The sequence below is a fragment of the Boleophthalmus pectinirostris genome, unplaced genomic scaffold (genome assembly GCF_026225935.1).
Source record: "Boleophthalmus pectinirostris isolate CB_2022bp ecotype Guang Dong unplaced genomic scaffold, ASM2622593v1 HiC_scaffold_15, whole genome shotgun sequence".
In the NCBI taxonomy this organism is placed as follows: Eukaryota; Metazoa; Chordata; class Actinopteri; order Gobiiformes; family Gobiidae; genus Boleophthalmus; species Boleophthalmus pectinirostris.
Window position 1 is genome coordinate 22,255,485 of NW_026571070.1, and position 16,695 is coordinate 22,272,179.

General features: G+C 39.2%; 1 protein-coding gene across 2 annotated transcripts in view; it reads left to right on the forward strand.

The window, feature by feature from the left end:
- The window catches only part of plod2 (procollagen-lysine, 2-oxoglutarate 5-dioxygenase 2), a 47,611-nt gene that overhangs the window by 16,926 nt on the left and 13,990 nt on the right, over positions 1-16,695 (forward strand). For both annotated transcript variants that reach the window (XM_055151122.1, XM_055151123.1), the window contains exons 4-11: positions 3,463-3,626; positions 7,730-7,842; positions 9,338-9,401; positions 9,664-9,761; positions 10,623-10,724; positions 13,475-13,600; positions 13,683-13,804; positions 15,138-15,242. In XM_055151122.1, the coding sequence (XP_055007097.1) occupies positions 3,463-3,626; positions 7,730-7,842; positions 9,338-9,401; positions 9,664-9,761; positions 10,623-10,724; positions 13,475-13,600; positions 13,683-13,804; positions 15,138-15,242 (894 nt within the window). The remainder of the gene's footprint in view (positions 1-3,462; positions 3,627-7,729; positions 7,843-9,337; positions 9,402-9,663; positions 9,762-10,622; positions 10,725-13,474; positions 13,601-13,682; positions 13,805-15,137; positions 15,243-16,695) is intronic.

The following is a 16,695-nucleotide window of genomic DNA, read 5'->3' on the forward strand; positions in this document are numbered from 1 at the left end:
TTAGCCGATGGTTCAGAAATTGATGAAATTGCCTATCCTTTATAATTTCGTGACTTTTCAATTGACCCGTTTGACCTCAAATGACCTTGGATCGTCACTAAACTTTTTTTGCGGCATTGGGCATGGGGCCTTGACCCACATACCAAATTTGGTGACAATTGGTCCATAAATGGCGGAATTATTGCGGGTGGACAGATACACACAGAGATACACGGGGTGAATACAAAACCTGGTCAACCCTTTGGGGACCAGGTAATAACTCCGGTTTGACATTTAAGTTGTAGGCTATTTTATTTAGTTATTCTTTTTATATCTTACATCAGGAGAAGTGGGGGGACGGCAAACCCCAATGTACCACGCCCACTACTGTGTAACTTTTCTAGTAGGATCTGCCACTTGATTGTCTCCATGCAGATGTTGCTTTGTCTGGAATGTTCCACAGTATGACATTTAACATATCTCCATGGAGAAAAGTAGCTAGGGAAAGTTACAGGTCGGATCTGTGACAAGGTGAGCACACCCACCATAAGAATTCACGATTTTAAAGTTTATTTGAGCAATAATAACATCTGTAATGGAAGACATGTATATGTTTAAAGCAGACCTATGCACAATTCAGAGCTTTTAACCTTCTAGAAGTTGTATTTGGAGTGATTTGTGTATGTTTGAGCAACCTTTAATCACTTTTTTTCAAGACGCCATATTGACGTTAAGTAATTTTCTTTTTTTTTTGCTACTTGCTATTGTGATATGCAGATATCCATAGGAGTTGGAGACTTTTTCTTGTGATGACGTATGTTGTAACATCTGCTACCATTGGGCACCACTGTTTTCCAACAAGGGAAATTACAGTGCAGTAGCTCACACATTACCATATAATGACAAAGTGTAAGTATTTTACTAGAGTAATAATATCTTCATGGAGACAAGCAGGTAGCTAACCCTTCACTAGAAAAGTCACAAAGTGCAGATTTAACAGCTGTGTTTGTGCTTTCATGTGGAGGTTTTCAGTATTCCATTTTGCTCTCATAAAACATGTCACTTTGATGATGCCGATGCGTGATCAAAACGAGAACAGTTCACACCAAAGCAATGCAAACCACATTTAACTGCCGTGTGGATGAAAGAATTAGAAGTAAAACTAATTGTCATAATAGCCGCTTTGAATGTTATGTCTTCTTGAAGTGAGCCACGAAGCCACGCACACATTCTTGAAAAGCAGGTAGCACAATTACAAGGCAGAGTTGGCGGTTTAGGAATAAAGACAGCGCTGCGAGCTAGATTTCCTCAAATAGACCATAGGATGAAACTACTCCACTTAGTGAACTCTGCGACTCCAATAATCCCCGCTTCAATTGCCCTATAAAAAGTCCACACCTTTCAGTCACTCATGTGTACTCTTATTTTGAAGGAAGTTATTTCGTCACAGTAAGTTGAATCGAAAATTTGATATCATTTTGTCATTTCAGTAAAGTAAAAATATAGTGTATTAAAGGCGTTACTTCCTGCACTGCACCAAATGGTAGTTATATTAAATTGCGCTGAATTACAGATGGAGTTTGTTTTGCTTCTTTAAATATAGACAGTCTGTTTATTGTCAGATCAAAACAATGTTATTTCAATTGAGCATTTATAGCCAGAATGGGAGTGACGATAACCTCTGATTGTGATCTTTCTCAAATAATGTATGTTTACTCTGAGGCCAGGCCAGTTTCTTGAGTTGCCATAGTGACAGTGATGGATGAGATCGGAGGCGACAAAGGTAGCCTGTATGAACATGTGTGGAGCATGTGTGGATAGGGTACAGTGTACATTGGAAGACCTAATCAGCCAAACTACATTCCCTTGTGCTTTTCAGGGGCCACAGTTTTCCATATCGGTAAATCACTATGTCCAGGAATTTATAGACTTACCGACATGAACTGTGCAACCAGAAATCCTGTTCTTTCTCCGTTGTCTTGGAGATTTGTTTTATATTGGTAAAGTTGGCCAATTAATCACATTTTAATCACATTTTAATAAAATTGTGGGCTAAAGCTTTGAAGGTAGCAATTACTGGCTTGGTGTTTTTCAACTGACAGGTCTACTGCCAATACTAAGGAAGAAAAGTCATGCGGTTTGGAGCAGAGTTAAAACTTTGGAGGAGCAAACTGAGTATTGATATTTTACAGTGACATCACGCTTCCAACTATCATCCTATCTCCTGCATGTATCTTTTTACGTGGAATGTTTAGGAGTTACCATGGACACATTAGCAAACACTGTCAGTTTTTGTTTTAGATTGTCTGCAAAGTCAAGAAAAAAGACAAATTGGTTTCAGGAGTCTGATCAATATGGGCATTCACCGTCCTGTTTTGCGTTTGATTTTCAACCAAAAGATGAGAGCTATCTTATGACTCGCCTGTTGTAGTTCCAACAAAGTTCAGCTCTTTCTGGACAGGGCCTGTTTACACGTCTGTGTTTGCGGGTAAAAGCGACAAAAAATGTTATCGGATGTGCCTTTTGTTTAGACGGTGACGGCGTTTTTGGGGCTTAAAAACGCAAAAATCTGAGACCACCCTCCAGAGTGGAAAAGTTGAATGCGCGTTTCCATCTACGAGGCGCAAAAGACGCAAAAGTCTGGTCAGATCTTCTCATGTCGCCTACGCTTTACGTCACAAACATACAGTACACAAAAACAAACATATCGGATGGCACGCATACCCAATCGAATTCCACACACTTTTGCGTCACCATATGCACACAGATTTCCTCCCGAAAATGCTCGTCTAAATAAAAAGTGAAGACGCGACTCCACTTTTGCACCTTCTGTTCAAACCATCATCATATAAACGTAGCGTCAGATTGTGTTAAAATAAAGCTTAGAGTAAGTCAGACAGAGTAGTGCTTCCAGTTTGCATCACACCCCCAGGGGATGTTGATGAAATTATCTACAAAAGTATCAGATAAAACAAAAAATCCAGATAGCAAGCCCTGTTTAGAGTACGCCGCTTGTGTGGAATTTGCTTCTAATAAGTTTAACAAAAAGTAAACTGTAAAAAATAACTGCATGCAATTTCTTTTAATCATACAAATTATAGATCAGACAAAGAATTGTTTGGATATTCTTCCAAGTTGTAGTAAGCATGCCAAAAACCCAGCCATGACTTTCTGAATGGAAGTAGAATAAACTTTTTTTTTACTTCCTTAACCTCAGACATAGTTTTCACATTCTAAAATATCTCAAGGAAAAAACACATGCTAACTTCAATTACTGCAATACCTAGAGTCTGTCGGGACGGGACTCCTATAGCTTTTCTATACGCTGTGGTGTTTGCTGAGGCCTCTCCGTTAAAGAATGTACGCAGTTTACTTTTACTTCATCCATCTCCCGCATGTTAAGACAGCTCCTATGTCATCATTGTCAGGTTAACCTTAAGTAAAAAGGTTAACAGCATGTATGTTTTCTCTTTTGCCTTCCAGCTATGATCTTATCTTCGCCGGGGGACCAGAAGAAATACTCAAGAAGTTTCAGCAGGCGAACCACAAAGTCATTTTTGCTGCCGAGGCCTTGGTCTGGCCCGACAAAAGACTGGCAGACAAGTATCCCTCAGTACGCAGTGGAAAACGCTACTTGAACTCTGGAGGTATGATTCAATAATGCAAATATCTTTCTAGTATTTGTTGCAAGTAAGAAAGAAAAAAGACAACTATTCAAAAAATGACATTGCGCATTTTAAACAGTTTGCAGTGGTCCAAAGTTATTCTTAATAATTCACCAAAACGCTTAATAATATGATCTGACAGCACTCTTATTTTGACCTGCTTTTACAGAATATATTTGTACTGAGGCAAGCCAAATGTTCAAATCCATACATTCTGGTTCTGAAACTAGAAAGATCTTAACCCACTAGTAAATCAGACATACTGCCAAAAACAGTCCAGTCTCTCTTCGTGTTGAAGCTTCTACCCTATGATTAAAGTGTTGTTCTGGGAATGTGGGTGATTCGTATTAATCAGGAGGTAGTTATCTGTGTTTAACTTAAGGTGATTGTATTTGTGTGACCTAGTTAACTGCTGTGGGTTAGTGCATTCCTCTGTAAGCTGTCAGACTGAGTTGTCCCAGACCTTTTCCAGCAAGCCGGAGGTTGACCACATGTAGTGACAGAGCAATCCTAATGTCCAGCTGCAGACTGGAGCTAAAAATTCTAAATAGGAAACCACCAAGGCTGATAGTATTTATTTTTCATATGTCTGAGGTTAAGTTCACCAGTTAAAGTTTTTCCCTTATTAAGAAGAATATGAGGACAGCTTCAAAATCTTCAGGCAGAGCAGCACTGTCCTAGCCAGGCTGGGACATTTCTCTCCAGCGACTAGACCAGAAATCAGAATACACTAGACGGTTAAAAAAAAACCCAGAAGTGCGAGTTCAGGCACAGGCCAATCAGCAAAGAGCCATATATTCAGTGTTGGCAACAATTTCCGAGATCGAAGATTTAAATCCGGAACAAAGGGAATGTTCTGTGAATTTTATCAAGGGGAAAGACGTTATTGCCCTTCTTCCTACGGGATTTGGGAAAAGCTTAATATACCAGTTATCCCCATTAGCGGCGCATTACATACATCATGACCAAATAGCAGCGATTGGTTAAATGAAAAAAAGTGCCCGCCTACCATTGAGCGAATGAATTCTAACGCTGCGAGGTCAGATGGTTTCTACAAAGTGAAACCAGCTGATGAATCAGGCTAGCATTGTTCCTTCACACTACTACTTTGTATACTTCTTATTCTCTATGTGTAAACTCTCTGTTGAGGCCATTTCCTGTCCAGAAGAAGGGAGCTGTTTTTGGACACGATCCCAAAAAGCATGCACCCCCACTGTAATCTCAACATTCCTTAGCTCCCACTGGTGTTGCAGTAATCTCCCTGGACAATGGAGAAATCTGCACAGGAGCTCAGATTAAAAAGGCCATACTGTAAAAGAGAGACTTGTAGTATTCTAAACTCCAAAGTAACGCGGGCTGTTTAGTCTTGCTGTGAAGAACAGCGAATTACTGCTTTCCTCTGTGGTCATCAGCTGGTCTGACCTCCCATAGAGGACCGGAGCTTTCCCATTCTGATTAGAGACTGTTATAGTGCTCATTGTCCTCAGCCTGACATGTGGATTTGCTTTGGCCACGTTTTGTATAAAATTGTAGGTTTTGTTTGTGTTTATACGGCTACCGCCCAAGTGACCACTGGGATTTCGTTTATTGGAGCTACACCGGTGAGAAAGGGCAATACAGGGCAAGCTGTGAAAATGTGTTACCACAGGTGGAAGAGGAGGACTTACTCAAATATGTACTTCACCTATAGAAGTATTTTTGTAGCTTTTCATGTGAAGGCTCTGCTACCTCCTTGTTTCCATGGATTTTATTCCTTTGCCTAAAATGTTCTAGCCAGGCTGGTGCCACCTAGTGCCTCTGCTCAATTTCATTTCTCTCCAGCGACTAGGTCAGGAATCAGAATACACCAGACAGTTCGCAAAACCCCGGAAGTGTGAGTTTGGGCACCAGCCAATCAGCAAAGAGCCATACATTCTGTGTTGATTCCTGAGATCGAGGATTTAAAGCTGGAACAAAGAGAATGTTCAGTGTCAATGTTTATCAAGGGGAAAGACATTTTACCCTTCTTCCTACGGGATTTGGTCTGATACGTCATGACCAAATAGCTGCGATTGATTAAATAAAAAAATACCATCTACCCATCTAAGGTCGAGGTCAGACAGTTTCTACAAAGTGAAACCGGCTGATGAATCAGGCTAAAAATGTTCCACTGCATGTCATTAATTGTGTATATATTGCATTTATTCATCTACACATCATTTTAATGCTCAAAATACAATGAAACTGTAATGCCATAGTGTGGGACATTCCAGGCAAAACAATAAGACCTACATGACGACAAACAGCAGACCTACATCAGAAAAGTTACACACTGTACCTTTAAGTAGGGGTGTAACAGTAACCAATATAACATGATATTGTCAAAAGTCTCACAAGTGTCTTCGCTTAAATTCATTGTTATAGTGCAACAACAGCGAAAAACAACGAGAACTACATATACCATGATCCTCTATTTCAGTCCAATCTAGATGATAAAATAAAAAATCTGACAGAAAAGCTGCATATTCACAATTTAGTCTTTGCCTTCATAAAAAATTGCAATACATATTGTACCCTGAGATGCATATTGTGAAAATATTGTATCGAGAGATTAGATTGTTACACCCCGAGCTTTAAGTAAGAAAAGAATGGAAGTGAATTACTTCATATTACATTATTAAAAGCACATAAAAAGTACTAAATTACTACTAGGAATTGATTCTTTGTGGTTGTTTATGTTTCCAGGATCATAATTTACCCTCCTGCATATAGCTTGACAGATTTTTATTGTATTTTTTTGATGCCTTTCAAATAGCAGCCAACTTTTCCCCCTCTTAGATCACGTCATAACAACACTGTGACATGTTGATTTAAAAGCCCTTATTTTGTAGGACGCTACCGTCGATAAAACTTGGATGTCACGATGCTCTTTAGGCAATCGGCTGCTGCTGCCAAATGCATTATGTCATGTCTATCCTCTGACTTGTTTACTGTGTCTGAGGCGCGTTTGAAAACTCTGGGATCCAAAGCAACACAGTCCTATAGCCTGCAATCAGAGGCTGTGGTCGGGAGGACGAGGAAAAGCGGGGAAACAGGAGTAGACGGTGCCATGAGAACGCACGCTGGACTTCTGAGAAAATCACAAAAGCTTGGTTGCTTTCATGATGATCTGAAGATTAAGATTGCAAGATTGTAGAAAGAAATGTAATTGTGATTTTCTTTGGATAAGGTTTGAGATTAGATGTGAGATATACTGTAGGTTTAAAAAGTAGGATTCTGTTCTGGATCCACATTGCAAAAACATCTGATAGAAGACCGAAATAAATTAATAAATGAATATAAAAATACTATACATTTCAGAACGTGTTTGTAGAGGTCTAATAAGTTGAAAATATCGAAAATCAGATACTGAAACTAGAAACTCATTTGAGCAGGGATCAATACGAAAAAAGTCACATTCACAGGACCAAAATGAACCTTTTCTGAATACCTTTAGAATGTTCTTAAGCTGCATCAGAACAAATATGAGACACATAGATTAGTATGTAGACAGTATGGAACCAACATGGACAACTGAGAGATTACAGAGATATAAGATAAAAGAAAGTATGTGGTAATATAAAAGAAAGTACTATTTAATGCTGAAAATGACTACTGTCTGAATAAGGAGTGTTTTTTTTTTTTTTTTTTTTATTATCGTGGTATCGAAATCAGTATTGAGTAGCAAGCCTATTCCTTTGTATCATCACAACACTCAAAAGACAGGATACTTAATTCTTTGCAGATGACTTTCAACTATCTAAAGAATTTCAGCATTTGCTTTTGATAGCAGAGTCTACACAAAAATGCAACTTCAATTCAAATATTGCACCCCCTACCTCAAGATTACAACATTTTACTGGCCTTAACTCCTCTCCTGGTTATCTTTAAAAGTACAGACTTTGATTTGATTTGCGCATATGGGAGCATTGCCAAAAATCACACGTTTTTCTCTTCTAAACAGGAGCCAGTGCCCTAATGTAATCTGCCTGCCCAGTAGAACCCTGTAAATGTTTACTAGACACTTTACAGCTGGAAATGTATTTGACACTCTTATTACTTTGCAGGTATAATTGGATATGCACCATACATGAACAGAATCGTGTCACAGTGGGATCTCCATGACAACGACGATGACCAGCTCTTCTATTCAAAGATATATGTGGACCCACTGCAGCGGGTAAGGTTCAGAACAAAGGTCTGCTGGGTTAACACAATCTGAACTAACAGGAAAATATCAGAATAATATGGAAACTGCTTCGTGCCAATGAAACAATAACTCTTTTTTAAATAAACTATATTTAAAATCACTTGGAACAAATATGCAGGATAATGATATTTAAATGGATTTGAACAACTATTACAGTGTAATTTTCATTAGTCTGTGATTGATACAAGCGTTCATGGTTCTCTTTAGGAGTTTGAGTTTCAACAAAAAGAGAGTGACTAAATGAAAAACTATTTGGATAATGCAAGTTAGACTGTAATTTTACGTGTGAAAGACTTGTTTAATAATACAAAGCATCTTACATTTTGTAATTCCAACTAAGCCAGCTTGTGTTAAAATAAAACTCAGATTCAAGTTTAACAGAGCCTCAGACAGACAGAGCAGTGTATCCTGTTAGTGTCACAACCTCAGAATCAGTTATCGTACTACAAAAACAACACAAACATTTTCCAGTTAGGAAAAAGAAAATATATTGTTCCATTTATTATTTATTGAACGATAAGTCAATATGGTAATTATTATAACAGGCGTATCTATCAGTGTACAAAAATGCCCCCTAAAACTTTTACATCTCTCAGTAGAAGAATATTCTCTTTCAGCTGATATCCTCATCAGTCATTCTAATGAAAAAAAATAAATTAAACACTCAGAGAAACTAAAGTTGTTTGACAAAAAGTTTCCATCAAAGGTGTAATGTGAGTAGAATTGATGATATGTCATATGTATTGAACTATCGATATATCATGGGCTGCTATATCGATATATTCCAGTATTTTTTGGCATCTTTTAGTATTTTTTTTGTTTTGAAATACACTTAACATATTCACTGTTTTGATTATTAACATTCCAGTTGGTGTATTTCATATTCATTTAGCAGAAGTAGTGGGTTAACAAAGTAATATTGTGGCTAAAATGTATGTGGTTCTTAAAGGTGTATTATGTAACTTTTTAGTTGGGGGTCCATCACCTGCTTGTTTCTAGGGATATGTCATTGCTCTGCCTGGAATGTTCCACAGTATGACATTAAACACCTCTACTTATATTTATTAAATTACAGGTGGGTAAAATACCCTGAAAAACATACATTCTGACAGTGAGCAGGGTCGTCTCTCCACAGATCTGACCTGTAACTTGGCATGGATTGGTCTCCATACATATAGAAAGGTTTAATACCATACTGTGAAATATTCCAGACAAAGCAATAACACTGATATGTACCACTGATGGACCCTCCACCAGAAAAGTTACACAATGCACCTTTAAAAATACAATGCAATACATCGATTATTCCATGTATCGCCATATAGTGATAATATCGTATTGAATCATGAGGGGCCCTTTGATTCTCAGCCCTGTTTAGTGTTAGTTGAGAGCATAGCTATTATAATATTAGTATAACAAAAGTATTATTCAAACAGCCGTCTAAATAATTGCATTGTTTCTGCAGCTGAATCTCAACATGACTTTGGATCACAAGTGCCAGATTTTCCAGAACTTGAATGGCGCTGTTGGTGAGTAATGGAGAAACATTTAAAACATGACACAAAGTTGTAATTTCATTTAAGGATTTCAAATAAACCATTTAAAAGTGTTCCGTGGCCTTTTTCTCGAAGAACAATGAACACCGGAATTACATTAAACTGCCTTTGTGTAATTGTATTGTATTTCCAGCATACAAAACTTTTACAATTTGTTCTCAAGGCTGAAACTAACAATGGGCTTGTCAAATGTTCAAATATCTCCTTTAAAACTTCTTTTACCTTGTTTTGGCAGACGAGGTGCTTCTGAAGTTTGGCACTGACCGAGTTCGTGTCCGGAACACAGCCTATGACTCTCTCCCAGTGGTCGTCCATGGCAACGGGAACACCAAAGTGAGTGTGAAATGCACCGTGCAGCCTGTTACATTCTTTACACTTAACACCCTGGTGAATTAGTGAACATTTGGTTAGATTTTAGCAGACACTTTTAATATATGTTGGACCTTTAAGATGCCTACATGTAATGATGGATTAAGTGAGAACAGAAAATAGCAGTTTGAGCCAAAAGTTAGCTATATATATTTTTTTAATACGTAACGCGCTTCAAAGTTCTGTTGCCAAGTAATCTGGCCAAGTCATTATTTAAAGGGAGGGTCTAGCCAAAAATACGCCCATAATTTTACCACCAGGATTAGTCTGCAGTAAAGCTCAGGAGCAGGCTTGGAGGACATTTAAGGTCATCTGTGTTTTTAAAGCAACTCTGCCACCACTCGGCTTTTTCTGATGCCTGATTATACTAAATCACTGAATATAATGCGTTAGTGTTTTGAGACATTTTCCAGCAGTACTGTGCCCGTTTGAAACTTATAGTTGTTCCCCAGAGTTGGCCTGAACAGTAATAAGAGAAATCTCCATGGAGGTAAATATATACAGAGCATGGGAACAGTAGTGTGTCTACAAAGTAAAGCCGAGGCTGACCTGCTGCCAGGGCGCACACCTGGTTCTTCCTGCACATGGTATTACGTTACTCCAGTCCATAGGCCTGTATCAACACAGCCCAGGGTCAGGAGACAGGACATTTCTGCTCTGAGTGCAGTGCTGTTGTTTTAGCACCTGTGACCACACAGCACACCACACAAACTGTAGCCAGATGAAAACACACCAGTGTGAAATGTAGTGCCATGTGAAAACTGGTCAGTCAGGATTTTGACAGATTTGACTTAATATTCATTATTAGTGTTTGTTTATTTACAGATGTACTTGAACTACTTGGGCAACTATGTCCCCAATGCTTGGAACTATGAAAACGGATGTGGCCACTGCGATGAAGACAATGTGGATTTGTCAGAGTTAAGAGTAAGTGTTTTATGATGAAACTCTTTCTCTCCATGGTCTGTGTGATTGTGTCATTTTGAGTCAGCCTTTAGTCATTATGACATGACTTTTCCTCATCAGCCTTTAGGATGAATAATGTTGTCTGAGAGAGATAAGTCACACACTGTGCAGTGAGCACAGAGTGTGTGCCCGCTGGTCCTGTTGGACCCTCTCAAACACAGTGGTGCCAGGGAAAGGCCAGAGGCAGAGAGAAGAGGAAGTGCGGCGCTGCTGCGGTGCGCAGTATGGCTATGGGCTTTTCACAAGGCTTCATTTAAAGGGGTGTCACTGTGGAGCAGCCTGCTTTTAGTGGCCTCCTCACATGGCTTCTGTCCACAACAGTCACCCCGAGTGGTCAGGCTGAGAATTTGTCACAGAGTAGGGCCAAGGCTGGCAGCATACAGTACACACAGTACACACAGTACACACAGTACACACAGTACACACTGTACACACAGTACACACAGTACACACAGTACACACAGTACACACAGTACAGACTACAGGAGGTTGTAGGAAATGTCTCTGTTTATGTGGCTCCAACCATCAAGCCATGCATGAGGCACTTTATCCAGAAATAAATACATGATCATTTTATAATCTGTTCCCATTTAAACGTGCTCTAAATGTTAACCTCATCATCAGACTATATTCAAACCTACAGTAATTACAGCAGAATTTATTAAACCTCCACAACTGGAGTTTGTTCAATTCAAACTGTGTGGCACAAAGACTCCTCTGAGTGTGGAGGGCAGTGAGGAGTGGGTTAGCTCAGGTCACTACTGCACAGTAACTTATACCAGAGCCTTCATCTCTACCTGCAAGTCCTTAAGAAAACTCGAAATCCTATTTCTTTTTTCACACTGGGACAGATTCCTCCCTGGTCCATCTGTATGCCTGCAGCAGACTGGCATAGTGCAGCACGCTGGTGCTCCTGAAGCCAAAAGCTGTCATTGTGGAACTTGCAAATTAGAGTGTTGTGCTGGACGCTTTTTATATGGGCCCAAACCTTCACTGTGAACTGGTCATCACACGTCCAGACGGAGCTGTGTGGGCTGCAGCACAGTCATGAGAAAAACTCCTTCAGGCTGTCCACCCAAATATCCATCACATTCACTATTTCTCCATTTAAGTGACCTTCTTTGATGATTCAAATGATAATATAACTGATAAGGTCCACCAAATACCATAGTTGTAATGTTGCAAGTTAATTATGATTTTAATTTAGAGTTTAATCCTATTTACCTTACAGTTTTATGAAATTTAAGCTCACAGGAGTTAAAATGATTTACAATAACAATAAGTACAGTGTGTCCACATCTGGAGTATATGTAGTGAACTATATATTTCACAGGAATTGTTGAAATAATGTGATTCATTGTCTCACTGCAGCTGTAAAAACATTGAGCATTCATAAAGTAAAACAAGAAGGATAGTATTTCCCTGTAATGTACACCTAATCTATATTTGGCAGCTTCTAACACTACACACATTTAGCACAGTTGATAGTTTGTATATATACTACTGAAAAACTAAACAAAAACACATTAGTAGTGGCATTGTCTTCTCTGTGCTGTGAGATTTCATGCTTAAGGATCTCTGGTGGTAGAGTGAGGCCAGTCTGTCAGTGTAATACAATTATTTACAGATCCTGAGTGGCCCTAAATACGTAATTTGTAATATTTATACAATGCAGTTTTGTAAGGTATTAATCAGAACTGGGTTGCTTTTGTAATATATTAGTATAATTTGGGCTTAAGAAATATGCATTTTCAGTCTCTGCCCTGGTTGATATCAGGAATTTAATTCACATTCACATTTTCCACACACACCACATAAAAACTGTGAACTGGGACTAAACCTGGAACTAAACTGAGTAAATCAGGACCAAACCAGGACTAAATAAGGACTGAACCAGAACCAGACTAGGACCAGACCAGGATTAAACCAAGACTAAACCAAAAGTAAACCAGAACTAAACCAAGACTAAACCAAGGCTAAACCAGGACCAAACCAGAACCAAGTCAGTACAAAACCAGGACCAAACAGAGCAAAGCCAGGACAAAACCAGGACTAAATCAGGATCAGTTTGGGGCCAAATAAGGACTAAACCAGAACCAAGCCAGGGCTAAACATAGACTAAACCTGGATTAAACCAGGACCAAACAGGACCAGACCAGGACTAAACAAGAACCAAGCCACTACTAAACCAGGATCAAACCAGAGCAAAGTTAGAGCCAAACCAACAGGACTAAACTAGGACCAAACCAAAACCAAACCAGAATTAAACCAGGACTAAGCCAGGGTCAAACCAGGACTAAACCATGAATAAACTAGGACCAAACCAGAACCAAACCAGAGCTAAACCAGGACTAAACCAGGAATAAACTAGGACCAAACCAGAACCAAACCAGAGCTAAACCAGGACTAAACCAGGACTAAACCAGCAGGACCAAACCAGAAATAAACAAGGAAAAAAACAGGACAAATCTAAACACAAATTGAAAACCTCAAACTGAAGTGAACCTGTTGGATTGGAGCACTGACAGCTGGAAGTTAATATCTGTGGGTCTTTTGCTTTCAGAGGAGCACCATCTGTGTCTTCTCACTGTGTGTATGAATACATAACTTCACATGTCAAAAGCAGCCATGACTTATACTAAACACATGCATATATCCTGAGCCAATGTTTGACATGACAGTCTCCCAATTTGTTTCTTTAATCTAAACAGGATCTACCCAACGTTCTCATCGGTATCTTCATCGAGCAGCCCACCCCTTTCCTCCCAGAATTCTTCCACCGACTGCTCACCATGGATTATCCCAGAGACAAACTCAGACTTTTTATTCATAATAATGTAAGTGTATCCATGGCGACAGCTGCTGCTCTGTCCACATAGCAGCTCTTTTCTAATCCCTAAATATTGGTTCGTTTTCCAGGAGGTTTACCATGAGAAGCATATCCAAAGTTTCTGGGAGGCCAACAGGAATGCCTTTAGCAGTTTCAAAGTGGTGGGACCGGAGGAGAATCTGAGCCAGGGAGAAGCCAGGAATATGGGCATGTATGTATATGGTTTTTAAGTCATTATAGAAAGAGTTCAGAACTAAATATTATATGTGTTTAAAGTACTTAAAATGGTGCTGGGTGAAAATTGAAACTCATGAAGTGTCAGTTTCATGTATGTTGGAATAACTGTCAAACAGTAAAATGTGAAAAATTTTAGTTTAGTTTACTTACTTAGTGTCATGCACCATTTAGTTGGTGTCCAGCTCGCATGGGCTTATAAAAGACATAAAACAATAAGCAGACAGATCGCACTTCAAACATTAAGTGTCCTCTTACGGAGATCCCAGGCTTTCAACACAAACTGAGCCAGCTTGAAAACATTACATTTAAAGAAATACTCCAATCTCTTCTCAACAAACACAGCAAACCAACAGTAAGATACATGAGACACCACTGACAGCGCAGGATACAAAGGACAGAAAGTACAAAAAATGCATTTCATTTTCAATGTCCTTTAAGTGGCACAGAGCTCATGTGCGCTCCTCGTCTGGGACTGAGTGGAAATGTCCCGTCTCTAGATTAATATCCAATATCCAGTATTAATACTAACACACATTAAGATGGATTTCTAATATAATACAATGTAATAGTTCCTTTCTGTAGACATTATCTGCCTTTAATTTTGGAGTCATGTCACAAACTTTTCAATTCCAAATGGAAATAGTTCACACTAAGTCTACAAATATAAAGTACTATGTCCTGTTTTAAATTTGACAGTATCTTTACTTAATTTCACTTTACTTACTACATACAAAAAAAAAAAAAAAAAAAAAAACTAAATTAACTGTACTACATGCTAAGTATATTGCCAGTACAGGAACTGAGATTTTTATCTTTAGTACTTTAACCTCTTCAAATCTGTATCTGTGTTGGTTTATTATTGCACTAACTGAGAATTTTTTAAGAATTCTATCCGCAGTTGCATAATCCAGTACCTGTAGACTTGACATAACGCATTCTCCCAAGTGCTCTGTATCCAGTCACCCTTCCATTCACCATAAATAGCGTAGCTCACTGTCTGTTGTCACGCAATAATTCAACCTGTGGGCCGTCATTACGCAGATCTGATCAAGAGCGCACAGCGAGTAAAAGTCAGGACCGGCCTATAATAACGGTTTAATAGCAGCCTCTAATCTTTGCCAAATCACTTGATCCACTCCAGACTTAAAGATAGCCCGCCAGTCTGCAATTTGCCCTGACATCTTATATTTAGGAGCTGATGAATTTGAAACAGTCATTATTTAAAGCGCTCCATTGACTGTAATCACGTTGAATTGAGTGACGATTACTTTCTCTCCTCTGTGTCTCTGTGTCTTTGTGTCTTTTAGGGATCTGTGCAGGCAGGACTCCACTTGTGACTACTACTTCAGCATCGACGCCGACGTGATGCTAACCAATAGGCAGACACTCAAGCTGCTAATCGAGCAAAACAGGTAAAAACAATAATGAGAATCCCACGTCGCTTGTTGTGAATTGTCAAATGTTTGTTTCTTAATTGACAAAACCGCAAGAACATTATGGCGAAGGATAAAAGTTTAAAAATACGCCGTTTTGGTTTTCCTGTTTTTGACCAAACCGCATGGAAATCTATTGCTCAAAATGTCACTTCGAGTTAAGACAAAAAGCAAACTGAAAAAGTCTTTTATTTTCTTTCTGCAGCCACTTATGATTGGGGAAAGCTATATAACTAGATGTCACTGTGGCTGTGGGATTGTATTGTGACCAGCGGCAGGCATGCAAAGCACAGCACAGCAGAGCACAGGGCCTTCTGGGATATTTAAAGAGTGCATGGGAAATTTCCCTTGGCGTACTGAGGGACAACGGGAGACAGCGTAATGTCTGTATTCTAACCAAGACAAATTAACATCACGATAAAACCTCAGCATCGTTTATCTTCAGGGACACTGTCAGGTTCATTTCATAGAAAGCATATGAGTGTTCCTTATATTATATGAGTCCCACATGAGAATTATGCTTTATGAGGCATGCATACTCAGAGAAAAAACATCGAAAACCCTTTTATTACAAGATGGATGGTATAAAATGTGCGTACAAAATAAAGACTTGCAATACAAAACGTTGCCTAGGCTATATTGGCGTATATTTAACTGATGGACATACCAGCTTCTCAAAGCCTGATCCTGTCAGATTTCAGAAGCTCAGCAAGGATGGGCCTGGTTAGTACTTGGATGGGAGACCACTGGGAACACCGGGTGCCACAAGGGGGTGAAATTGGTTTGTGTGTGAGTGATGGTGGTGGTCGGAGGGGCCGATGGCACTGATTGGCATGGCAGCCACGCTTCCGTCAGTCTGCCCTAGGGCAGCTGTGGCTACAATACTAGTTTACCACCACCGGTATGGAGTGAACGAATAATGCTCTGTAAAGTGTCTTTGTGACATATGTCTGTGAAAAGCGCTATATAAAATAAAGACCTTTAAGGATAGCAGAGGCGGGGACTTACAAGTCGTGACTTGGACTTGAGTCAGACTTGAGTCACTATTTTTAGGACTTGAGACTTGACTTGGTAAAATGGACTAAGACTTGGGACTCGACTTGGACTTGAAGGTCATTGACTTGGGACTTGACTTGAGGCCTGTGGCTTGGGAAGATTTGATCCTTCTAAAAAAATATGTTTTTAGAAAATACTTTTCTCTTTACAGTTGATAAATGTGGTGCTGAATCTTACAGGAACAAACTGGAGCATGTCCCTCCCACTTCTCTGTTTGTTACTTTGGATGTAACTGAAGTACTGTGATATGATGTCATCAAATGTACTACAATAATATACAGTACAATACAGTAAAACAGAGGGAACTACATAGAACAAGATCCTTCCATTTCAGTGCAGACACATGACAAAATAACTCTTGTTAAGCACTTTTAAA